The sequence below is a fragment of the Archocentrus centrarchus genome, chromosome 17 (genome assembly GCF_007364275.1).
Source record: "Archocentrus centrarchus isolate MPI-CPG fArcCen1 chromosome 17, fArcCen1, whole genome shotgun sequence".
In the NCBI taxonomy this organism is placed as follows: Eukaryota; Metazoa; Chordata; class Actinopteri; order Cichliformes; family Cichlidae; genus Archocentrus; species Archocentrus centrarchus.
Window position 1 is genome coordinate 10073649 of NC_044362.1, and position 23569 is coordinate 10097217.

Below are 23569 nucleotides of genomic sequence, written 5' to 3' on the forward strand. Positions count from 1 at the left end.
AAATCCCTAGAGATTTACCTTGAAGCCAATAGTATCATGGAGTAATATCAGACAGAAGTATAGGGTATTGTGCACGAGCGTCTATAAGAAAGCAACAGGACACATCTATATCTTGGTTTCTCAAGAGGTTTTCAAGCCTTTTTTTTGGGAGAGTATTTTCATGCTCCTGTGACAGTCTACTGCAATTTGATCTGCAGGCTCATATATGAAGCATGTATGGGGTTGGACAGACTCACCCCGTGTACACCCTACCACAGAGCCGACACACTGACAAATGCTGCTGATATAACGCATACATTGCTGCTTACAAGAAAAGCTTGCCAAGAAAAGCAAATACACAAATATAGGCCTACACACACACACACACCCGTACATCCCTGGCTTTCACTGCATGACGCCTTCTCCATGTGTCTGACCTTCTGCTACGATCCTTTCTTCCCGTGTGTTTCCTGGTTTAGAGAAGCAAAATATGGTTGATCTTCAGCCATATGTCAACAGTTTCATCCTATAACCTGGCATTGTCACTGGAACACACTGTGCCTTTATGCAAAGTACAGGCGAGGCCAAATTTACAGAGGACTCAGCATGTCATTCAATGAAGCATGAAAAAGAGACATGAGTGGTTGATAAACTCTTGCTGCAGTCTGAAAAGTATCTAATTTCTGCTTAGCACAGTTTCAGGTCTCAAAATTCCAGTTGTGGACACAGAAACAGTCCCTATTGGATCGATTTACACCACATTTATAAATACATAGGATTAGAATTTTATGTATAAATTCAAAATTAGAAAAAAATATAAGAAAAGAGATTAAATCAGGCACCTGAAGGTGAATCTGACAATACAGCATACATCTAGTTTCAGACTGCCCTGTACCTTCTTTACAACTGGTGTTTCTAGTGCTCATCTCATTATGGAGCTCAAACCATTATTGTGCAGGTGGTTCTGCAGTTATACTTGGTGGTACAGGTACTGATCGCCATCAAGTTCCCTGTGTTAAATCCAGCAGCAGGCTAATGATCCAGCAGGGAGAACAATAAGACCCAAGGAGTGTCAGAAAGGAGCCCAGAAGACATTATCAGTGAAATATGAAAGACAAAGCTTCAAGAGTGAGGCTGCTAGAAACAGATGATGGGAACCACGCAAGAAGAGGGTGTAATGGAGGGAATAAAATGTATGAGTTTGCAGCAAGTAGAGAGGAGTGCATCTTAGATACACTGCCTTGTTTTATGTGTTGAATGTGGTTTGTGTTACATCTACGTGACACCAATGTCCTGCAGGCAAGGTTTAAACAGCGGGCGTTTGCAGGAACCAGCCCCTACTGCTATCTCTAAATCCATGGCAAAGGTCAGATTATGTGCACTTTTCCACAGTTGGAGCAAACGAATGCAGCCCCAAATCCTACTTTTATCAGAAATGAGCACAAAAACAGGAGCCTTCAAAATAAAACTAATCCTACTAGACAGATGGAGAGGCCTGTTGTGTTAAGATAAAATGGTGAAGGTTTAACTTTGATAAATGGCTGATTCTCTGTTCACACACAGAAACGATGACCTTAGCAAACCATTTAAAAACATTACATAAGCAACCAATAAATATAATAGTGCATTGTCAAAGGAATGCAGTGGAGCACCTGCTTATTGCTGTAAACTATCTAAATAAGGTGCCCTCCAAATGAATGAAGACAAGCTGGTTGCTGTAGTCTGTCACCTGCCCCACAGTTTTTGGTTAATAAAGTCTCCCTGATAGAGAAAACACACAGACACACAGTTTTAGGACAGGTCCCTCAGCCAAACAGCTGACACCATCACTGCTGCTCTTCCCCCAGAGCCTCTCCCGCATGTTTCGACAGAAATCAACACAGCAGCCAGATGCTCCTTCCTCACAGCCTAAAAGAGTCTGTGCACAGTCTGCACAGAGTTCAAACCAAGATCCTGAAGAACATAACTTATATAATCTGTAACGGTCGTAACCTTTGGTATTTTTTGGTGTTTGTTTGTTGAGTCCCCGGTCTTGTATTTCCCATCTCAGCCAGATAACAGTCTACACAAACCTTTTCCTCAGGGATGTATTGATCACTCTGCAAAGCTTGGCTGCACACATATAATCTTTCTCTAAAATGTTTTGCTTCAAATTAAAACTGTTCCCACACCTTAACCTTGCAGGTATTCAGCAAACGCACAGTACTTTGCTTTCAGTTGCTAAAGGCACAGCGGGGGATTCAGAAGCTTGCTTAAGGGAGATATTCAAGGAGATTTCTGAAAAGAAAACGACAGCATTTCAAATTCCCCAATGTGGAGCTGAAATATGTTATCTTGGAAGTCCACATATAGAAAAACACAGCCCATACAGCTGGATTTCAAAACCTAAAATGAGTCTAAAAAAGAAGCAGGGGCAATGAGGAAAGTTCACACACTGAAAGCAGTGCACACACAGAAGCATCACAGTGTTCAAACAACTGAGCTTTAACAAATACCATCTGAAGTGTGCCTTATAGCCCAGCACACAGTAATAACAGTACTGAGCACATTAGTATCACAATGGCTTTCACAGCAATCTGAGAAGAAGGGTATGATTCAAAAATGAGAGCCTGACCTGCTGAGCAATCATTTGAATGAGTTTTCTTGGACATTTGGAGGGTGACAACAGAGCACGTTCACTCTACATACACTAAAAACAAACTCTGTACTACCTTATTTGACAGAAATCTATGCGTTGCCCTTTTATTTTTGCATTATTCTGGGGTAATTTAAACCCAAATTAACAAAAGTGTATTTTCTTTATCATAATGCTGATAATCTTCCTTTGACTCTGGCTAAATCCTTTTTGGGGTCCCATTCCTTTATCAAAGAAAAAAAAAATCATGAAATGGAAATTAATTAAGACAATCCCAGAGCAATTTTGCCCTTCATTTGAAGATTCTCCTGAGTTTCAATGTAGCTGAAACACAGGAGACATTCCTCTTAACAATCAAAAGTAATTATAACTCCAGGACCAAATGCTATCGCTCACCATTAATATCCGAGCGCCACAATTCATAAAGTCTGCAACAATGAAATAGCTGGTGGGCCTATCATTCTCAAGCAGATCTGGTAGTGGGAAAAAAATTGCAACCACATTATGCAGCCATGTTAGCCTCTCTGTGATGCTGTAATTAGGCAAACCAGTACTTTCATGTAAATACCAACCATAGATCAGTATAAAAGATGGATATAATTGCTGGGTCTGAAAAATGAAGCCACTACACAAGTGCCTTAAAACTGCATTCTTATTTTTAGGATTTTATTTTGAACAGGACAGTAAAGTAGAGGGGAAATGGCACAGGGAGCACTTGAACTCAGGTCCCTGCAGTAGCCTTTCAGCATATGGGTCATATGTTAAGCCTGGTAAGCCATACTGGTGTCCCATGTCCTTTGAATGGCCACCAGGGTACCTGCTGTTGCAAAAAGCTTTCCAGTCCTATAGAAGACTATTACAAAAATTAAAAAACACTTTTCTTGTGATTGAAAAGTTGTTATCCAATGAACATACAGCTTCACAGTCAGCTCCGCCCCTCAATCATCAAATCAAGCCTTTACTGTCTTGAGGCTTCAACACAGTCACAAACCAGTGGGTGGCCATGCCTATCTGTTGTACTATCTATAATACTGTACAATACTGCGATATTAATGATATCGCAGTATGATGCTTTTATATCACGTAAAGATTTATACCAGTATTATTGTGGACAATATGATATGGCACAGCCCTAATGCTAGTGTGCAAACATGCTAACAACAACTGTGGCCAACTTTTAGCGTAATCTATGAATGAGCAGTTAAAGGACTTCAGTGCAAAAATGTGAATTGTCAGCATCAGAAGAAAAGTTGTGGATTCATTCTTTGGGAGCGAGAATGCTTGAACAAAATTTCACGACAATGAATCAAACCAAACTATGGACTAACAGAGCTAATCCTTGGCTAAAAAATGCTGAGGTGAAAAGAAGACACTTTCCAGCCAGAGTACAGAATCTTTCATCAATCAGAGTATTTCTGAGTGTAACGAGGTACAAAAGTGATAAGTAAAATAGAAAGCTCCCTGCAAAATCACCCATCCTCCTCCTCGAGTTAAAGTGCCATTAGTATTTGCGTGCAGTGTTCCCGAGATCACTGATCACTAGAATGACTGAATAATCTGATTAAAATTAAATCAAATGTGTTTGTGTTCCTTTTTGGACAGCTGTTAGCTATAAAACTAAAATGGTTTGTTAATGAATTACTAAACTTGACAATTTTTGGTGCTTTTAGTCATTTATGGCGATGCCAAAGTCTTTTCTCAGAGTTTCTCAGTGCAGCACTCATCATTGCAGGAATAAACTCTCTTATTGTGTTAAGAATAGCATCAAGGACACCTTCAGGTTAGGTTTAAGATAAGGAAAAAATATTAATTGGGAGCAAAACGCTAGGAAGACTAAAGCAGGTGCAATCAAGATTGTAATTTTTCTAAATGACCTATTTCACAGCAGCCATTTTGATAGGAAATAGTAGGGAACACAGGATGACACTAATGCAGCTTCTGCCTCAATAGGGAACAGAACCTTAATGCAGTTAGTGACACTTGTGATTGCCTAGTATTTCAACTCTAAAAAGGATCCCAGGGAACAGGTCTATAATATATAACAGAAATACATTTGACTAACAATAAAAAAAAAGCTGCATCTGGGGTTTACATCAATACAAGACACAAGTGTAAATACGCCCAAGAGCTATTTGTTACGGGCATTTGAGCCTCTGATGATTCTCTCATTTAGAATGTGGATCTTGTACTTTATAAATGAATCTACAAAAGCACTTGCAGGCAATCTATATCACTACATTCCTGCTACCGAATGTCTTTAAAAGCCTTTAGAAGGGATGATGTCTGGTCTCATTACTCTACTTTCTAGTGGCCTTCCATTAAGCATCTTGAGTTTATAATACTGGATTTAAGAATAAGTAAGAGTAAGCCAAAGAGTGACTTGCCACTCTCAGTTACACAGCACCCAAATGTATTAAGACAGCCTATAGCGTTGTCACTCCTGTATATGATAAAGTGTGCCACGGGACTGTAATGAGAAATGTGAGATTAGCTTTTTACACTATGCAGAGAATGAGCCACATCTCTTTTTTCTTCTTCTCTCCTTTATTCTCTCTGCCTCTTGCAAAAACCTGATTCCAATAGCACAAAACACAAAGCCATCTGCAGACCAAATTTTCAGAAACACCCCTCACTGGCCTGAAGACTAAGCCATTGAAATTGCTGTGACAAGGCACTGAGAGCAGATTTTACATCTCCCACTGCAGACGAAAATTAACATAACTGTAATACTGCCTGAGGTCAAATTTCTTGTTCTAGAAAGTCTGCCCCTAGCAACAAGAAAGTGTAATTAAGACACGCTCAAACTCTAATCCCAGCTGCTGTTTGAACATCACCCGACAGTTACGTGCAAACATAACACGCGCTCACACGCACATTCGCCCACTTCTGCACATGTCCAAGTACTCGAGTAGGCCGTCTGTTTCTCTGTTTCTAGCTGCATACATTTTTTTTTTCCCTTTCTTCCTCTCACGCACACAAATGGCACAATGGAGTCTGACAGGAAGAACAAAGTCACAGACACCTATTGATGGACTTTGTGAGAGCTGATATTCTTCAATGTGGACCCATCAAATACTTTCTGTCCAATCAAAGAATCCTGAACGAACCCACCACAGAAACAGATTACTCAAAACTGTGGCTAAAGGCTTCCCTCTCACCACCAAAGCTTCTCATCGTTAGCAAAGTGGCACAAAGCAGCTTCTGCTCATGCCGTGCACATCATATAAGCTGTGCAATGCTTTAAATATAATATTGAAGCCCTGAGGATCACAAGGTTAGATGCGGTCTGGATGTTTGCTACCAAGAACAAAAAATGATCTGCAGTTGTAAATATGCTGGCTAAATAATTCATACATAAATCCAAACACCTCACATTACTGTCAAAAGATGCAACTCTATGTCTATGCACTAATCTTTTTCTCTTTGCAGTAAAAGACTATATAAACTTAGCGCAAAAAGGAAGGAAATTTGTGTTTGTTTGATTATTTCTGTGTTGTAACAGTGCTTCTTGGCAATAAATCTTATACTGTTGGAAAGCCTGTTTATTTCCCATGAAAAACTTGCCGAATCTTCTCTGTCAATGCCAGACAGCTTATTCTACTGTTTACTTCTGTTTTGAGCTTCTGGTACCCCAGGTGCTGACAATCAGGCTTGTCCTCATTGGAGACAATCTCAGTGCTGAGAGATATCGAGGTGAGATTCTTCAACCTGTGGCAATCCCGTATCTTCACAGTCAGGGACCAAACTCTATTCTCCAAGATGACAACGCTCACCCCCACAGAGCAGAATTTATCAGAGACTACCGCCAGAATTTTGGGAGTAGAGACCTCAACCCCGCTGAACACTTGTGGGATCAGCTTGGGCGTGCTGTTCGTGCCTGAGTGACCGACACAACCACATTGGCTGAACTGCGATAAATGCTGGTTGAAGAATGGGATGCCATCCCACATGAGGACGTGGAGGTGCCAGGCTGTTGTGGCGGTGTATGGTTCTTCCACATGCTACTGAGGCCTCTGTTTGTTAAATTAACTGCCAATATGTCTTGTTTGTTCAGACTTCGATCATCAAATCCAATAAACAACACCAAACAAGAGTCAATAGCAGAATAAGCTGTTTGGCATTGGCAGAGAAGATTTGGCAAGTTTTTCATGGGCGCAACCCACATACTCAATGCTGCTGCACAACCCACAAATGCATTTTCCTTACAAATGTGGCCCCATTTAAGGGGAAATAAACAGGCTTTCCAACGGTATGAGATTTATTGCCAAGAAGCATTGTTACAACAAAGAAATAATCAACCAAACACAAATTGCCTTACTTTTTGTGCTAAGTTATAAATATGCATGACCATGAGGAAATACACTACATCTTCAAGTGAATGTCTTTGGAAAAGCTGAAGGTGACAAAGCAGCTAAACTCTTTACCACAGCTTCTTTCATGCATGTAAAGCTCAGATGGCTCCATTAAAAGCATGGTACACTTGTTACACATCAGAGATGCAACATTTTGGCTGGCCTCATTTAAACTAATAGGAGAGAAATGAAATGATTCATTAGCTGTTTTCATGATTCTTTTTTAAGCCTTACTGGGCTGAGGAATATTACAGCCGAGTTGTTCTGCATTTCTAAAGACTAAAATGTTACAACACTGATTTCATGCCAAACTGCACAGATTAATCAAGTAACCACACTCCATCACCCTTAAGGCTTATGGGAACATGGCGTGACTGTCAGTATAACATTGTCAATAGTTTGGGACACTCAGTGGAAAATATGTAAAAGTCTTAATCGAAACCTGAACTGGTTAGCATTGGTAAGTCTTTACCTCTGCAAAGCCACTTTCACAAGCTCCTAGCATAAAACAACAGCAAGCTTGCACATTAATGTCAAGATCATGACATTCCTTCCAGTGCACAGCGTGAAATGTGTTGCAGCTTTACGGTGCAATAGCAGCCTCGTGTTGCATGAGGCAATTTAATGAAGGTTTTTCTGGGGCATTTTCATTCCTATTTCTACCCTGTAATAATATATGTGGTGTGGAGATTCAAAGTAGGCCATGGTATTGTATTGTATGCAAAAGTATGGTTTCTGCTATGTGGATACAAAGAAATAATGGTCCTTTGCAACCAACTTCGCAGATCAGTAAGTAAAAACGCAAAGTAAATTATTAATTTTAGCGTTTTTGAATATTTATATTGAAGGAGGGGGTACAAAACAAAAAACAATAAATGTACACATTGCAATAATCCTGTAAGAAATATTACATTTAATAGTACTTATGTTTAAGCTGAATATTTTATTTTTAAGACTGAGGTCACCAAATTGTATGCAGTTAATTGGTTCCCTACTAGGTTTATAAGTAACAATAAATTATAATTTGACATTAAAAAAAAAAAAAAAGAAAAAAAAAAACTTTTTTCATGGAAGCTACATATTAGGTTCACAAGGTCATGAAAACAGATTTTACTATATAATCATTACCATGAATAACACACATGCATGCATTTTGGCTTTAGCATATATATGAAGATGCTTGAATTTCACCACATCACTCCATAAGATATCTACACGCTACATTTACCACAATCTCCACACAGACAGTGTCTTCTTCATTCAGTTCACAAGAATTTCCAGCACCACAATGGTCAAACAATATTTTAAAATATTGCTTGAGAGAATGACTTTTTCATGACTTTTATAAAGCTGTCCATGACAGGGATGACAGGGCTGGTAACATAAAGCAAGGGGGAGTTTACTTATATTTATATCAGCAAGGCAAAGCATCAGGAAGAAAAGGTTGGTTTTTTTTGTTTTTTTGTTTTGTTTTTTTTTGCCTAAAATTAAACGAGTGGGTAGTGTGAACTGATTGCAAACAGGCTGATGGAAGCACTGTGTGCCTGTGGCCAAACTTCATGTGCAATCAACAACGGACCAGGCTAGCGTGTTTGAGACACAGGCCAACCATCACTATTGGTACGCTACAATGTAATCAGTGCTTGAAGAAGTACCCTTATTCAAGCAAAAGTACTAGCACAACAAGCCAGAAAAGGTTTGGTTGGTTTTGTGGTAGTTAATATTGTAATTGTGAGGCACATCATCATATAAGAGAAAAAACAGAGAACATGTAGAAGAAAAAAGATTGAAAATGATTTAACCTACATTATGGAGCAGACATCTTTCTTAAAAGCTGCTCCCTACGTTCCTGACGAGTGAAAAATTATAGAATAGTATTTTGAGTGGCGCATTCCTTTCAGTTTTTTAATAAATGAAGTTGCTTTGCCGCTCGTTGACTAAAAAAGTTAAACAGAAAGTATGCTTCAAACAGCCTTGTTAGTGGAGCAGGAAACCTGCATGAATGCCAGGTGTTTCCTGCAGCCTGGCTGTCTGATCAGAAGGAGCAGATGTTCTGCACTAAGTGGGCTTTCATTCAAACCGATTGGCGCTGGTTTTAGTTTTGTATTCTGGCTAGAATAAGGGCTACATCTTTGTTAACTTTGTGGTTTTGCTGTCTTCTTTATCTCTCTTTACTACACACATGGTAACACTCTACGACACAAATATGCAGACTGTGCAGACTGCAACACAAAACGCGACCTCAACTTTCACCTCTCTGAAGGACAGACTACAGCTGATTTCTAATTGGCCGCGTGTCTTATCGGCTATATTCTATCTGATCTGCATCGCAACAATAACACAGCAAAACAACCACTCTAAAATCAATGACACTGCAGCACTCTTCATCCCTGCCCCCACGCCTTAACCCGCTCCGCAACGACGCCCTCCTTCGCTCTGCCTCCTCTTTTGCTCCCTTTATTTTTCTAAGCTCAGCATCAATCTGGTTCGTCTTTCTCTGGTGATCCATGTCACAAGAGATTACATCATTATCCATTCACAATGGGTATGCACAAACCAATAAAATAGACCACATTTTCATTTCATGTGATTTGAATGCCTTTCAGTGTGCAGCCAGTGTGTGCCTTGTGCACCCATACTCTCTCTGTGTGCATGTGATCGGCCAGTGGCTATGCATTTAAAACATATCTATCTCTAGGCAGAGCTTAGCTGCTCAGCTTTGATCGCAATATTCCTGCCAGAAGCACATGAGGTCAAGTGCAACTCAGACAAACCATCTGCTAGCTAAGGTTTCCCACTCTTCTGCTTGCATTTCCTACTACTTCCAAGAAAACTTTTGCTCAAATACTAAGCTACAACTTTAACGTTAACACACACAGACAGGGTGAATACAGAATAAGCATTAAGTCATTATACATGATTAAATTCGAAATTGATGATTTAAATATAAGCTTTATAAATTAAACAGGCATGAATGACCTTTTCAGAAATGAGGTCTAGTTTCACCTTCTGCCTGCAGAAATCTATTAAAAGCTCCACACAGCATTGAGATTAAACATGAAAATGAGGGTGAATTTCACTACAAATTCAAAACCAAGTTATATCTACAACACTTTGGTGGGATTTTTCAGTGTGTGTTTTTCCACATTCATAGTTAATATCTAAATCATAACAGACCCAAGCAGGTTTCCCATTCCATCTGGCATACACAGACCATTTTCTATGTCCATTAACATAAGACAGAATATTTCAAGGAAAGCTAAATAATCTAACTGGGCTGGCTGCTGTTTTAAAATGCAGATTTTACACGAGTGAAACCATCTTTCTGAAAAACTTGGATGTAAAAAAGGCCCGCAGGGGACAGCAAAACAAGTTACTCTGCAGAAATGCTCCCTGCTCTGAACGGATGGTTATGTTACCTTCCTCCAGTCAAAAAATCTCCCATTTTTCTCTGTTCAAATCTACGGGACAGATTTCACAGTCTGCAGTCCAGACGTTTGATTAGTCATGTACAACCATTTTTCTTCTAATTGAAAGGTTGATGTTGCAGAGAAACCATTTGATAGTCCATGTCTGCACAGATTCAAGGCTTCTCACACCTAAATCCCTGCTGCTGAGTCTGATTCTTATTTGCTATGATTGTTCAGATAATGCAGTACCTGACACAATTAAATCCTCACTTAACTTAGGCTTAGCTCATGCATTCTGCATTTCTGCAGACATTTAATTACATGGTCATTTCTTGAAAGGGGAGGGAAGCTAATAGCACTTCCTCAGCCTACGGCAAATTAAATATCACTGAGTGATAGTGTTTAGGCAAAACTAGAAATTTCAGCACCTTACTCTGACATCTAAGTCCTGTTTTTTAAGCAATGTACTTACATTTTACAAACTTACTTTAAAAAGCAAACAAATCAACAGATGAATTAAAAACAAAAACGCACTCTTTGCGTCGCTGAAGAGCTTTTCAAGATAAATGATGCATGATACTGGTGTAATGTAGGGATGTGTCCAAAACCAATATTTACGATACATTTTGATGCCAAAATTCTGAAAATGTGACAGAGCCATGATAGCACCACCCCGGCTCGTAGATAAGAAAGTAAGAGTTGAGAGTATAGAAATACTTTGAGTTGTCATTCTGATATTCATGTTACAAGTTTGTTTGTTTGTTTGTTTTTTGAGACAGCAGACACTGACATTGTGAAATCAGCTATGTTCCACAGGCTAAAATGTTAGCCATGGCTAAGATTGTATAAATGCTTAAGCATTAAGTTAGATCCCTGTCACACTGATGCAAAGAATCCTGCGGAGGGCTGCGGACGGGCAACCGCAAGCAATCCTCAGAAATTTATGGCAGAAGGTAAATGTAAACAGTTACCACGCGACCTGATGACATGTCATGCATACCAAACACGTGCAGACAGCAGAGATTTGCGGAGACTTGACGTGTTTAACACACGCGTTGTGGAGATCGCTCTGTTGGTAGCACGTACTGACGGCAGATGTGGTGGAGTGAACACGGTATCCGCTGCTCGTACCCACTAAAAATCAAGGCGGATGGTTGCGGAAGGGCTATAAAAAGGGCAGCACCCAAGTTATTTTAGCAATTTTTCTGAAGCCTACATTATCCTGCGAATGACTGCAAACTGACTTTTCTGGAGATTTTAATGGCTTTTTAGACCAGCTGCATTGTCCACAGTTCATTCCTAGCTAAGTGTACTGTCACTGTTCTGATGTGCACTGTAAAGCTGGAGACATGTAGGCAGGTGGAATGATTCAAGACAGTGACAGCCCACATGTAAAGCTTCAACACTGTGATGGTGGCTCTATAATGAGTCAGTATGTAGCTGGGCAAGAGGAGGTGAATGTTGCCTGTGTGAGCAGGGGTGACACTAATACTTCATCCAGCAACATTGAATCATCAATAAAAAGAAAGCGACTGAGGGCTTTGGTTGCTGTGTCACAGCTATTTGCTCATCATTCCAATTCACTACCACACACACTGCTCTCTGTTACCCTGGCCTGACTTCAGAGATGCATAATATCCTCAGTAGTTCTGTGATGAGTATGTGTACTCATCCAAAAAAATGATAAATCAAAATAAAGTAATACTCACAGCCACGATCATCCAATTCCAACATTGTCGCAGCTGTCAGAAGAGATTCATGAGCATGGCTGTTGTGTCACACGAAGTGGCATTTTTCACCAAAATGAGTCACAAGTTGCTAAGTGCCACAGCTCTTGCAGTGTGTGCCAACATCATCCCTTGTGGGTCTGTTTTTTTTCTGACAGTGATTCTGGATGAAAGGCGCTGTCTGCCTGGATGCCAGTGGCCCCAAGGCCTGGGTTCACAGAGCAGGCAGCCGCTCTCAAACATCCAGCATGTGTCTTATCGATTTTCAAGCTAACCTGGGTTCATTTCACTGCCACTGCTGAATCAATTTTACAAAAACTATAGGGATGGGTAACAGGATCAGTTTATCAAAAAAAAAAAAAACTAGCCCAGATCTTAAAACAAAATTTCACCAGATGAATTCACAACCTGCTCTATCTGTCCACCACATCCATTTGTTCCAGTACGTTGAGCACACTGTTTTGCAGTTTACAGGACACCTTTTGCAGCATTAACTGGCAAAAAAAAAGCTTTAAATATAATTTAGCCATGAGATGTGTGATATAAAATTCTTACATTCAAAATAACTTAGGTTGATGATAGCCTTTAAATAATATGATTCAAATACCGGCCCAGTAAATTCTTCACTGATTTTAAAACAATTTAAGACTGAAAACAGAATCCAGTGTTAACACCACAATAAAGATTCTTTTGCACAGACTTTAGTTCTTTTAGTGCCTGAACAGTATTTCAATAGTTCAGCAGAAATAAAACTGTAATTTTCATGAGGGAAGACACATTGCTAAGAGTGTCCCCCGAGAAATATCTGCTTTTTATCCCTTGAAATGAACACAGTTTTCTGGGAGGTGTAATCTTTAAAATGATGCATACAAATTGTTTTCACTGAGGTGTTAGGCACTAAAAAGACAAGTGGAATAGGGGATAAATACATGGCAGATGATGGGAAGAGGCTGATGCTGAGTGATGTTTTATACCCCCACATTAATCCCCCCGCCCTTCTCTCTCTGCAACGTTGTGTAGCGACACACACTAATCTGAGATAATAGCTCAATTGGAGCTGCAGACTTCTTAATGATCACTTAGGGCAAGCTGGCTTGGAGACACGCAGATACAGGGCAGTAGGCCAGTGGGGCCAGCAAACAAGCAAACAGTCATACATAAATACGCACACACACACACACACACACACACACACACACACACAGATAAGTTAGCACATAGTGGAAAAAATATCTAGTTTATCTGTAACACCAGAGATATAAGACAAAGACATATGAGCTTATCATGTTGTTGCTCTGAGATCTGTGAGCAGTAGAGGTTCATAACACTTATATGGAGGCCTGCATATTCAGTTCTTATTTTAATAAAGAAGTAAGTATGTTTACCTTTTTTTTGCCATATTGTTATCATGGCATGAATACATTTGTTTAAGTGTTCTGGTGGGTTGAGTCAGAAACGCTGATCATGTTTGCCCTCTTTACTGATGTTTGCACATGTGTAGCAGAACGTACAGGAGGGGAAAAAAAGCTTTTTAAACATTTATTATTTTCAGCTAATTCATCAAATTTTCAAATCAGATTTAACTGATGAGCTCTTTAAGTCCATTACGCACAGAAATGAAAGTTATGACTGTCTCCACATTCATTTAGAAAAGGGCTTCAACATAAAAAGACAGTTTCCGAGTGACAAAAGGTTTCTAGAAGGACTTTGAAGGCTGATTTGAACATTTTACAGCATTTTAACTACTCAACATCGCTGTGAATGAAGGCTGGCCCTGAATTTTTCAGACTGCATAAATAAATTACATATTCATGAAGATGTTTTATTTCCAAGGAGCCTGACTTTCCAATCGTTCTCCCGGTTGTCTGAAGATTTTTCAAAGTTCTTCTTTGGACATTGGTTGCTTTTTCACTTATTTTCTGTCCAGTCTTTGGACCTGACCGTTTTCAGAGCAATGTTTTTTCTTTGTTAAGTCACTTAAACTGACCTATGAATCATTCAAACACAAAAAAGGCACCTAACTCAAGACATAAACCAGTGTTGTGTCTATGCCTAACAGACAACTTAACAAAGAACCAATTCTAAACTGTATCTTTATGCATTTTTTACTAACATCCTGTCACAAAACACATAATTTGTTCCCATTTCTCTAGTTGACTCAATGCTAAATACAAAAGAAAGAAAAATGCCAAAGACAACACAGTTTGACAGGCATAAAATAGCATTTCTGCACCAACAAAGAGATTCGCAAAGAGCTATTAGCTGAAAATTTTGCATATTTCAGAATGATGAGCAGTGTGTCACTTTTTGAAGAAACTGGACAGGCTGAGGACAAGAGAAGAAGGCCTACAGTATATCTACAGCAGATGAACAGCATCTGAAAATCACCTCCTTAAAAAATAGGAAAAGAAATCTAGCAAAGACCTGACACAGGACCTAAGAGATGCATCTGGCCCCTTCGGCCTCATCAGAAATGGTGTGAGTGGAAGGGTGGCTGTCAAGAAACCATTCTTAAGGAAGTGAGACAGGGAGAAAAGGCTGAGGTATGCAAAATTACACAAGAACTGGACTAAATCCAAATTTGAACGAGAAGGTCAGGAGAGACGTACAACAGTGAGTGTCTACAGCCATCTGTAAAACACAGTGGAGGCTCGGTCATGGTTTGGAGATGCATTTCAGCCAGTGGAGCTGGAGAGCTCGTCAAAATTGATGGAGTAACTATCCAGTTAGGGACAGTGGGATTCTTGTTCATGTGCTTCACTAATTAGATGACGAGGAATTTGGCCACCTTAATAGAGTCATAGTTACTCTCATCGTTTGATGTCTGAGCTACAGTGAATTTCTTCACTTTGTCATCAACACAAAAAAGTACCATCAGATTTTGATCCACCATACAATACCATTTAGAAAGCATCTGATTGGCAACGGCTTCATTTTTCAGCAAAACAATGATCCCAAACACACTGCCAGTGCAGTAAAAGCATACCTGGATAGAAACGAACACAGTGAAACACCATCAGTCATGAACTGGCCTCTGCAGAGCCCGGACCTCAACATTACTGAAGCAGTGTGGGATCATCTTGACAGAGAATGAAGCAAAACGCAGCCAACTTCCAAAGAAGAGCTTTGAATGTCCTTCAAGAAGCCTGGAGAACTATTCCTGAACACTGCTGAAAGAAATGACAGAAAGCTGCTTCAGAGAGTTCAGGCTGTGCTGAATAATAAAGGTGGTCACACCAAATATTGACTTTCAAGCTTGTTAGATTTGTAAAAACTGTCTTATATGCTCTAGTCAGGTGCATCATGGAAACTGTTGACATATCTTTGCATATTGACCACAGACCCGACAGCCAATATGCCTCATAGCTTGGAGATATAAATGCATAATCCTTTCCATGCAGTGTAGTACTGTCAACAGCCATGGAGATTTTGGGCAGAGTTTGACCCTACAGACTCACACTGTAGGGTCAAAATAATTTCTTTCCCACTTTCTATCACTTCAACTTCACTCATTCACTGTTTAGTCAAACCCATCGCCTCAAAGAACACAGACAAAAAGGACTCAGACACTGTGGGGTGAAATACATTCATTAGAAGCAAAAAATGTTTTCTACTTTGATATGCCAAAATTACAATGAAACCTTTTTTCCCTGAAACCTCCGTGACACACAGCAGAACATCACACAGAATGGCATTATTTTTCTGAATTTACAAGTAGATCTCAGCAGGTGGGAAAACTGTTTCCTCATGTCTGATCAGTCTGCATTACTTTGTGAAATATTGCTGTCAACTAACCTGGGTGGGTGATGTCAACACAGCTAAGAAAAATAACCTGTCAGAGCAATGAAAACAGAGCCACAAATACTCAAAAAGTAGAACTGACTGGAAGCGTATCCAGCCGGCCATCAGCGCCAACAGAGAGAGGGAGTCACGAGGCTGTAAGTGGAGTCCATTTAGCTTTCTGTATGAATCTGCTGTGCGAGTGTAGGAAAAACTAAGGGAAGGTGTTGTAGATAGGCCAAAGTGGTTCAAAAAAGTATGGTAAAACAAACAGGTCAATAAGAGAGTATTCAGAGATTTGGAGATTTGTGAATGTTCTGTTAACTGCAATTTCCCCATTTGTGGGACTAATAAAGGCATTCTTGATTCTTGATTCTAACAGAGGACTTTTCCCTCATTTGAGAGCCTTGACATATAAAATGTACAGGATAAGCAAAAGATGAATTACCACTTAAAAGATAGTTTTGTTTGCAGCCAAAGAAATACCAGAAGCATAATAAAGCAAAAAAAAAAGGGATTCAAAGTTAAATCCAGTGAGCTATTTTGAATTGATAATGAAAATACTCTGTCAGCAGGCGAGGCATTCTCTGCCTTTAAGAACGTAGCAAGCAGCCCAATAGAAAACCAATAATATTGATCAATATAATCTTATCTCATATCATGAAACCAATTTACAGATCATGCATGAAATTAGAGCACATTAAAAAATATTGACCATTCTCTTCACACTCAAGCTCTTAAAGGGACCTCCGATGTGAGTTCTAAGCACTGTTAATAGAGCTTCAAACAAGTATTTTTTTTTCAAGCATTGCATGGATGCGTGTTACGTTTCTGAAACTTAGTGTGTGAGCATACCTGTGGTTTCTGCATCCACTGAAAGGCCTTGGAATAAAGAAATAAACAATGACTACAGGAGGTGTGGAGGAGTGCAAGCAGATTCAAAAGTAAGTCTGGCAGTGAGGGAGTGGTGCAGATTTATTAGGTAAGAGAACACAAAGAGAGGAAGCACACGGCTTGTTGCTGACTCTGCATCGCGGTGGAAAACAAAAGACGATTCTGAGCTCTACGCGGTGATGTGAAATGCCTCCCTGCAGGTGTGAATGTTAAATTCATGAACGTGAATGAAATAGATTCTTATCACATCCCAGGATGAGAGGAAAGTCAAGCGGACACTGTGGACTTTGAAGGTAACACAGATATATGGCAAGTGGGTGATACGCTGCTATAATCAGGACGAGGATTAAACAGCGGCTTCACATCAGAGTCGGCACAGATCAGACTTTGAGAATTCAAGGCAGAATTCTTTTGTTGCCTCCACTGCTGTCAACTCCAGACGAGGGGAGAGGGAGGGTGGCTTTGTGTATAATCCTCACGCAGGAAGTTATGCAACCAGTAAACAAAATGTACAGTTTCTGTTACATGGACTGAACTTTCCAGTTGCAAAAATAGAGTTCACTGATGGATGCACATGCAGTAGCTCTTGTGTGTTTCTGTTTATTCTAGCATGTGTCTGGCCCATACTTGCATCTGCACAAAGTTATGGCTGCAATTATGCATGTATGGGTGCCTGCAGTGAGCGAATGGTCAGCGGGGAATTGAGTTTGTCGATGGGGGATGGTGGGGTGTACGGAGTGATGGGATTGCAAACTGGGGGTGAACTGGTGGGGGATGGTGTTAACAAAAACAGGATAAAGGATGGAGAGGCACCATGGCGCATAAAGAGTCCTGGTATGAGAAATATCAGTGTTTTTTTAAGACACCTGTTCTGCCAGCGACACTCAGGTTAGAAAGAAGATGACACTGGCATGACAAATAAGGAGCTGCGGCTCTTTCCTGTCTTCATATTTCATAACCATGGTCTGTTGCACACATTCAGTCACTGGATTCTCTGATTTGGCATTGTGTTGTGAAATATTATATTTTCAACCAAAAAAAAAAGTGAGACAATCCACTCAGCCATTCGGAAACTTAATTTAAAAAATGCAACCGCTTCACAGTCAACAAGAACACAACGGTGTCATTTCTGAACAGGATTTGCTGTATTTACAAGCTAAATCCTCAGCACCCTCTTCCCCCCTATGCAGCATATGCTGTACAGGTTTTCGCTTCACCACCCTACACTGCCTGTCTTCTGTCCTTTCAGCCTCTGCACACGTAGAAGGAGAAAAACGGCTCACAGAAGCAACCTGTGAGAATGACTCAAAGATAAGTAAACCATTAATTAAAAAGCGCCAGAGTACAGAGGAGCAAAATTTCAACAGCCAACATCCTTAGCATCTCAGTGATCCAACACTACAAGGATGAAAAGTGCAGAAACCGCTCTGTCTCCACTCAGAGAAACAATCGCCTGTAGCAGCCTGCCCACGCAGAAACAACAGGCCACACAGGAAAAGGAGACGGACCCAGAGTGAAGGCCACGCATGTACCTCTCTCTAATAAAATGGCAAGTAACGCTTTACTGTCATAATCATCAAATGGCAGGTTGACGGCAAGTTTAAGTTTAAAAGGCTTTCAGGAAGAATGTTTTCACTCAAACCCCTAAATGTGTCAGAAGCTCCTCCTTATGGAAAACACACAGAGGGGGAAATAAACCCACAAACAATTTCCTATGAAAGAAATACAGAGGAAATAAAGCCTGACAGAGTAGTGAGCAGCTTCGAACGTCAGAATTTGTGTGCACGTCTGAAGCAGTGACACATGAATGTTTTAAGAGCAAACAGGCTCCAAATGACCTGCTTTTCTGCATGCCTGAAGACAAGTCCTGCTGGGACAGGGACAGGAAGCAGGGAAACAACATGGAAACGCTTCCAGACGCGCATAAGAAGTATAAGGTGGTTGTACACAACAGGTCTGTGTGGGGGGGGGGGTGGAGTTTGTGGAAGAAGGAGAGGGAGAAGCAAATAAAATCAGAGATATGTATGAGAAGAAACAGAGAGTGTATGCATTATAAGCTCGCGTGGGGAGGTGTAGAATTTCCTCCCGAGCACCAATTAACCCAGACACAAAAGAAGCTGCACAGCAAACACGCAAAGCTTGGCTTCAGCTTTGGCACAACTTCACTGGTTTCAGCACGAGCATTCTTTCAAAATATAGGGCACTGGCTTGCTGTCAAAAAGGAAAGCAGAATTCTATTATTTCCACCCAGAACAACACATCCAAGATACCTGTCAGAGCTTTGTGCACTGGAGCGACGCACCACGCAGTCTGTCCCTCACCTGGACAGCTTTTCATTCGGAGATGATTGGAAAATGGTTCCACCCAATCAACCCACATTTTAGGCAAACGCGCTTGTTGAGCGCTCTATTTATAGGCGGAGGGATGAAATCACCTGCACACTCTCTTAGCCTGAGGCGAGCGCACACATCCTCACTCAAAAGCATGATTGCATTTGTGCCTCTTTGTAAACTCTGTCTGCTTTTATGAAATCAGGGTCTGTTGTGAACAACATGTAAGCAGAAAAAAAAAAAGGATAAAATCCCAACGACAAAGCAAAGCCAGCATAAAATAATCTAAAGTTAGGAAAGGGCAGAGACCTGAGAGGGCTGTGGGTTTGTTTTCTGCTTCATGACTTTTAGCAAAATACGACAATTCAGTTTAAGACACACAAACTGCAGCCATGCCCAGAATTTTAAGTCTAGCACTAACTAATGCTCCCAGCTAAACTTTTTTTTAGTAATTTGGATGGATAATAACTGACTGGACTAATCCTTATGATAACAATACACTGGGATGTTTCCATAATTGAGTAGGGGTGAATGGGGTTGGACTCTTATAATCATTACTGTGATTTATTTCTATTTTAATAATGCTTTAACATGCTAAAAGATCCACAGCAAACATATTTAATTAGTGCTTATTTCTCCTTTAATTTTAACACTTACGACAGTTTTCTTCATCACTGTTGTCTGAGCAGTCGTCATCGTCGTCACACCTCCAGATGGTCGGTATACACCTTTTGTTGTTGCACTGAAACTGTCCATCCTCACACTCATCAGTGGCTGGAAGAAACCAGAAAAAAAGGGAAAGATAAGAGTCCAGATGGATGAGCAACAATTGGATATAGTAGTAATCTCCAGTAGGCTAGTTCAACTGTCATTTGCAAATGAATGCCTAATTGATATTCAGCCTTCATTCAGGTCAATTGGCTGAGGGGCTAGGGGCGTCATGGTGTGCGCTTTCTTTCAGCTAGTGATCTACTTTTTCCAGGATATTTAACAGTTCTAAGACAGAAGGGCTCAGAAGAGGCCCTGGGTCTGTACGACTCAGTTCTTCAAAACGTGCAGACAAAGATTCAGTCAGTCAGTCAGTCTGGGCTACTACAGCTACTACCTCTGATGCAGTATGGATGCTCACAACCGGGAACACTCATGACACGCACGCAGAGGCTTTTCCTTTCACGAAATCTCAGCTATTAGATTTGTTTACAGTGAAATAAACCACAAACTTGCGCATTGATTTTTTTTAAGTAGCTTTTCTTCGTCTTTTTTTTTTTTTTTTTTTTTTTTTGTCTCACGGTATCACACGCACGCGCGCTGAGTAGAGAGCGCTTCCAGTCAGCTCAGCATCACACACCAGCCTTTATCTTTAATTTCAATAGCGTCTCGCGCGCAGAGGAGGGGGGAAAAAAATCAATAAATAGTCTACTGACCTTTTGAGGAATGAAGCTTGAGGACGAACAAATGGAAAAGTAACAATGTCCTTAAATCCGTCCACATTTCTGGAGGAGGTGATGGAGCTCATTCACATCCACAAAACAAAGCCCAAAAGCCGCTCTCGTTGTAAGCGGTGCCTGCGACGCCGCTGCCTGCCCTCTCCTCCGTGTGAAACACCCCCTCCCTCCGCCTCACTGGCTGCTCCGAGCGTGACGACAGCGCGTGGGGCGGGGAAAGAAAGGAATACAACAAATTACCATACAAAACAATACGACACCACGGTGCAGGAACACAATACATTAAAATAATGGAGCCCCATGAAGCAAATTAAAAAAAAAAAAAAATTGACTAAAATAGAAATGAACAATTTTTGGTGTATCATATCAAACACTATTTTAAATTTTGTTTGTGACAGGCAAGAATACATTATTTAGAAAGTTTTAAAATAAAACGTTTAATTATTATTTGGAACAAATAACTTTTATTAAATAAACTCAATTAGAAAGACTCAATAGTGTAGTGGTTCACACAGTCCCCCAACAAGCAAAAAGTTGTATACGAAAAATCAAATCTCTGTTTCAAGAGGAGATACAAACCCAGCCTCAGGGGGTCACAAGCTAGTGTAGGCCTAGTGCCTCTCCCAAGCCCAGATAGACATCAATCTATATGATACAGCTGGGTTTTCAAGATTAGTTGATGGGACAGGACCAAAGCTGGACTGACCTGATGCTGTTATTACCACCATAAACCTGAGGTGATGCTGACTAATTTTAAATGCAAATACGAAATTGATTTAATTCGGTATTGAACATTTCTAGGTTTAGACTCCTGCCCAAAATTCGTTGGTCTCATTTAATTTGCTACTAAAACTATATTTGTTTGTTTTGTTGTTGTCTTTTTGTATAATAATTGCATGTTTGCACATACAAATTCAGGTGAAATAGTTTTTGTTTTGTTTTTTTCATATTGCACCATAGTAATAGTCATTGAAATGCAGCTTGAAGCGCCTGTTTAATGGGATGTGGCACAATATAAATAAATTAAACTGAAGTGATTTAGCAGCACAGGTGCAATTAATACCATCTAAAATGACTGTGTTTCCTTTATCTGTGCAAATTCACAGTCCTGCTGATTCCTGGTTCCCTCATTCATGATTCTGATAAGATACAAAGATCGCTAACATTAAAAACACCACATCTGGTTCTTGCTAAAGAGACAAAATTTCATAATTACCTTTTGATTTGTCACTGTTGGACAAGCACAATAATGCCATTATTTGGCAATAAATCATCTACCATTTTTTATTATATTACTGTTGTGACATGAAAATACTTGCATATATACATAGCCCATGGCAGCTCCTTTTATTTATATAGTTTTATATTTTATATGTGGATTTGATTGTTTGGCATCTGTTGTGAACAACAAAGAAAGAATTTCATTGCACAGGGAAACACGTTTCTTTGCTGCATGTAACTACAAACTTCAAAACTTTGATTTTTGGTGTGAGTTTGAATCCGGCCCTCAAAATTACGCCATGTTATTCTCAACAAATTACACACATACTTCCAACTTTATTTTTAACAGTACATTAAAAAGCATATCAGTGGAACTTGGTGTGTTGCTACCTAAAAATATTCTGGGCATCAGTAAATGTATTTGTTCATATTAAAAATTCACCAGCACAATTCCATATGTACATTCATAATTTATAAATATAGCAACAAAGACTAAACTACTGTATACACCGTGCTGCACCAATACAGCACAAATCAACACACAGAAGTATGGCCTGTCCAAACAGACAAATTACAGTGAAAGTGCTTAGAATATATCACTGTGATTCTACAGTATACACCTATGAAATAGGCCTGTAATGTTAGTCGCCATTTAAAAAGTTGTCTCTATGAAAGTGTGTCTATAATTGTATTGCCTTTAATCTTTCCTGTAGTTCCTTCATTATTTTCTGAGTTTTGTTGACATTTTCTGGCTATGCAAAGTTTTAGTAAGTTATGGAAGTAACCTGCTGGGCACAAAGACACAGCTAACAGAGGGGACGGAGTGACAGATGAACCACATGAGCTTCTGAGTGAAATGTGTAAAAACCTTTGATGAAGCGCATTTATCAAAGCCTTTTTATCGCCGAGTGTTCTACTTCTGCTAATCAAGGGCATGTATGAGTGAGAAAGAGTGAAAATAGTCTGAGGGTTGCCCATGTCACACCCACTGAGCCAGTGAAATCAATTTTGGAGCATGACAGACAGGTAATAGCGGTACACTGCTGGGGACTAGCGGGAGCATATTGGTAGGGATCAAGAGGTCAAACAATTTTGTATCCCTGTGGTGTGTCTGTGTTCAGTTTGAAACAGTATAATTTCAGATTCCTGCACAATGTAGCCAGAGCTCAACACGTGTAACAAATCCTTGACTCCTTCAAAGTTTAAACAATAGAAGGAAAGAAACAGATTACAGCTGATGAAAAGCAGAGGGAGGTGAAAGATGTGGAACAATGTGATCTGAGTGAGGCACATTTCATAGGTTTGGACTTCACCTGTTTCAGCATCTTTAACAGTCTACTGTAAGGTACCCCAACCTGTTAAACATCCCCGTTATTAATGCTCCCCCCTGAGCGATAATGTGATTTGAGTATCATCTATATGCAAATTGCAAATGCTCTGGTGAACTGCAGGCTGTACAGTTCCTGAAAGCAGTAAGAAGAGAAAAAGGCCCCTGCACCACTGATTACTCTTACTAAACACAATGAGGTAGTACTGTATTTGTGGCAGATGAAGGGCATTGGTAGTATTTACAAGCTCCGGTGGTTCCCAGCCAGAGAGAGAGGGAGAGAGAAAAAAAAAGGCTGTCTTTCAAATCTAGGCCATGACCATTGCATAATCACTCATTTTAAAAGGAGATAAGCTCAAGGATAATGTAATCCCTCCTATTCTCAGTATATACACAGGCACACACATAAAAAGTCATGTAGTTGCACAAGCAGTTGTGCTAATAGTCAAAAAGTCGTGGCACTGAGGAG

The 23569-nt window shown here is 40.0% G+C and overlaps 1 protein-coding gene across 3 annotated transcripts in view; it reads right to left on the bottom strand.

Moving 5' to 3' along the window:
* The window catches only part of LOC115795752 (low-density lipoprotein receptor-related protein 8-like), an 87345-nt gene extending 66675 nt beyond the window's left edge, over positions 1–20670 (bottom strand). For 2 of the 3 annotated variants that reach the window (XM_030751816.1, XM_030751815.1), the window contains exons 1-2: positions 20532–20670; positions 19765–19881 (exon numbers count right to left, since the gene is read on the bottom strand). In XM_030751816.1, coding sequence (XP_030607676.1) covers positions 19765–19881; positions 20532–20598 — 184 coding nt within the window. In that variant the 5' untranslated portion in view covers positions 20599–20670. The remainder of the gene's footprint in view (positions 1–19764; positions 19882–20531) is intronic. The other variant, XM_030751814.1, reaches the window with a different exon arrangement.
* Positions 20671–23569: the final 2899 nt, after the last annotated feature.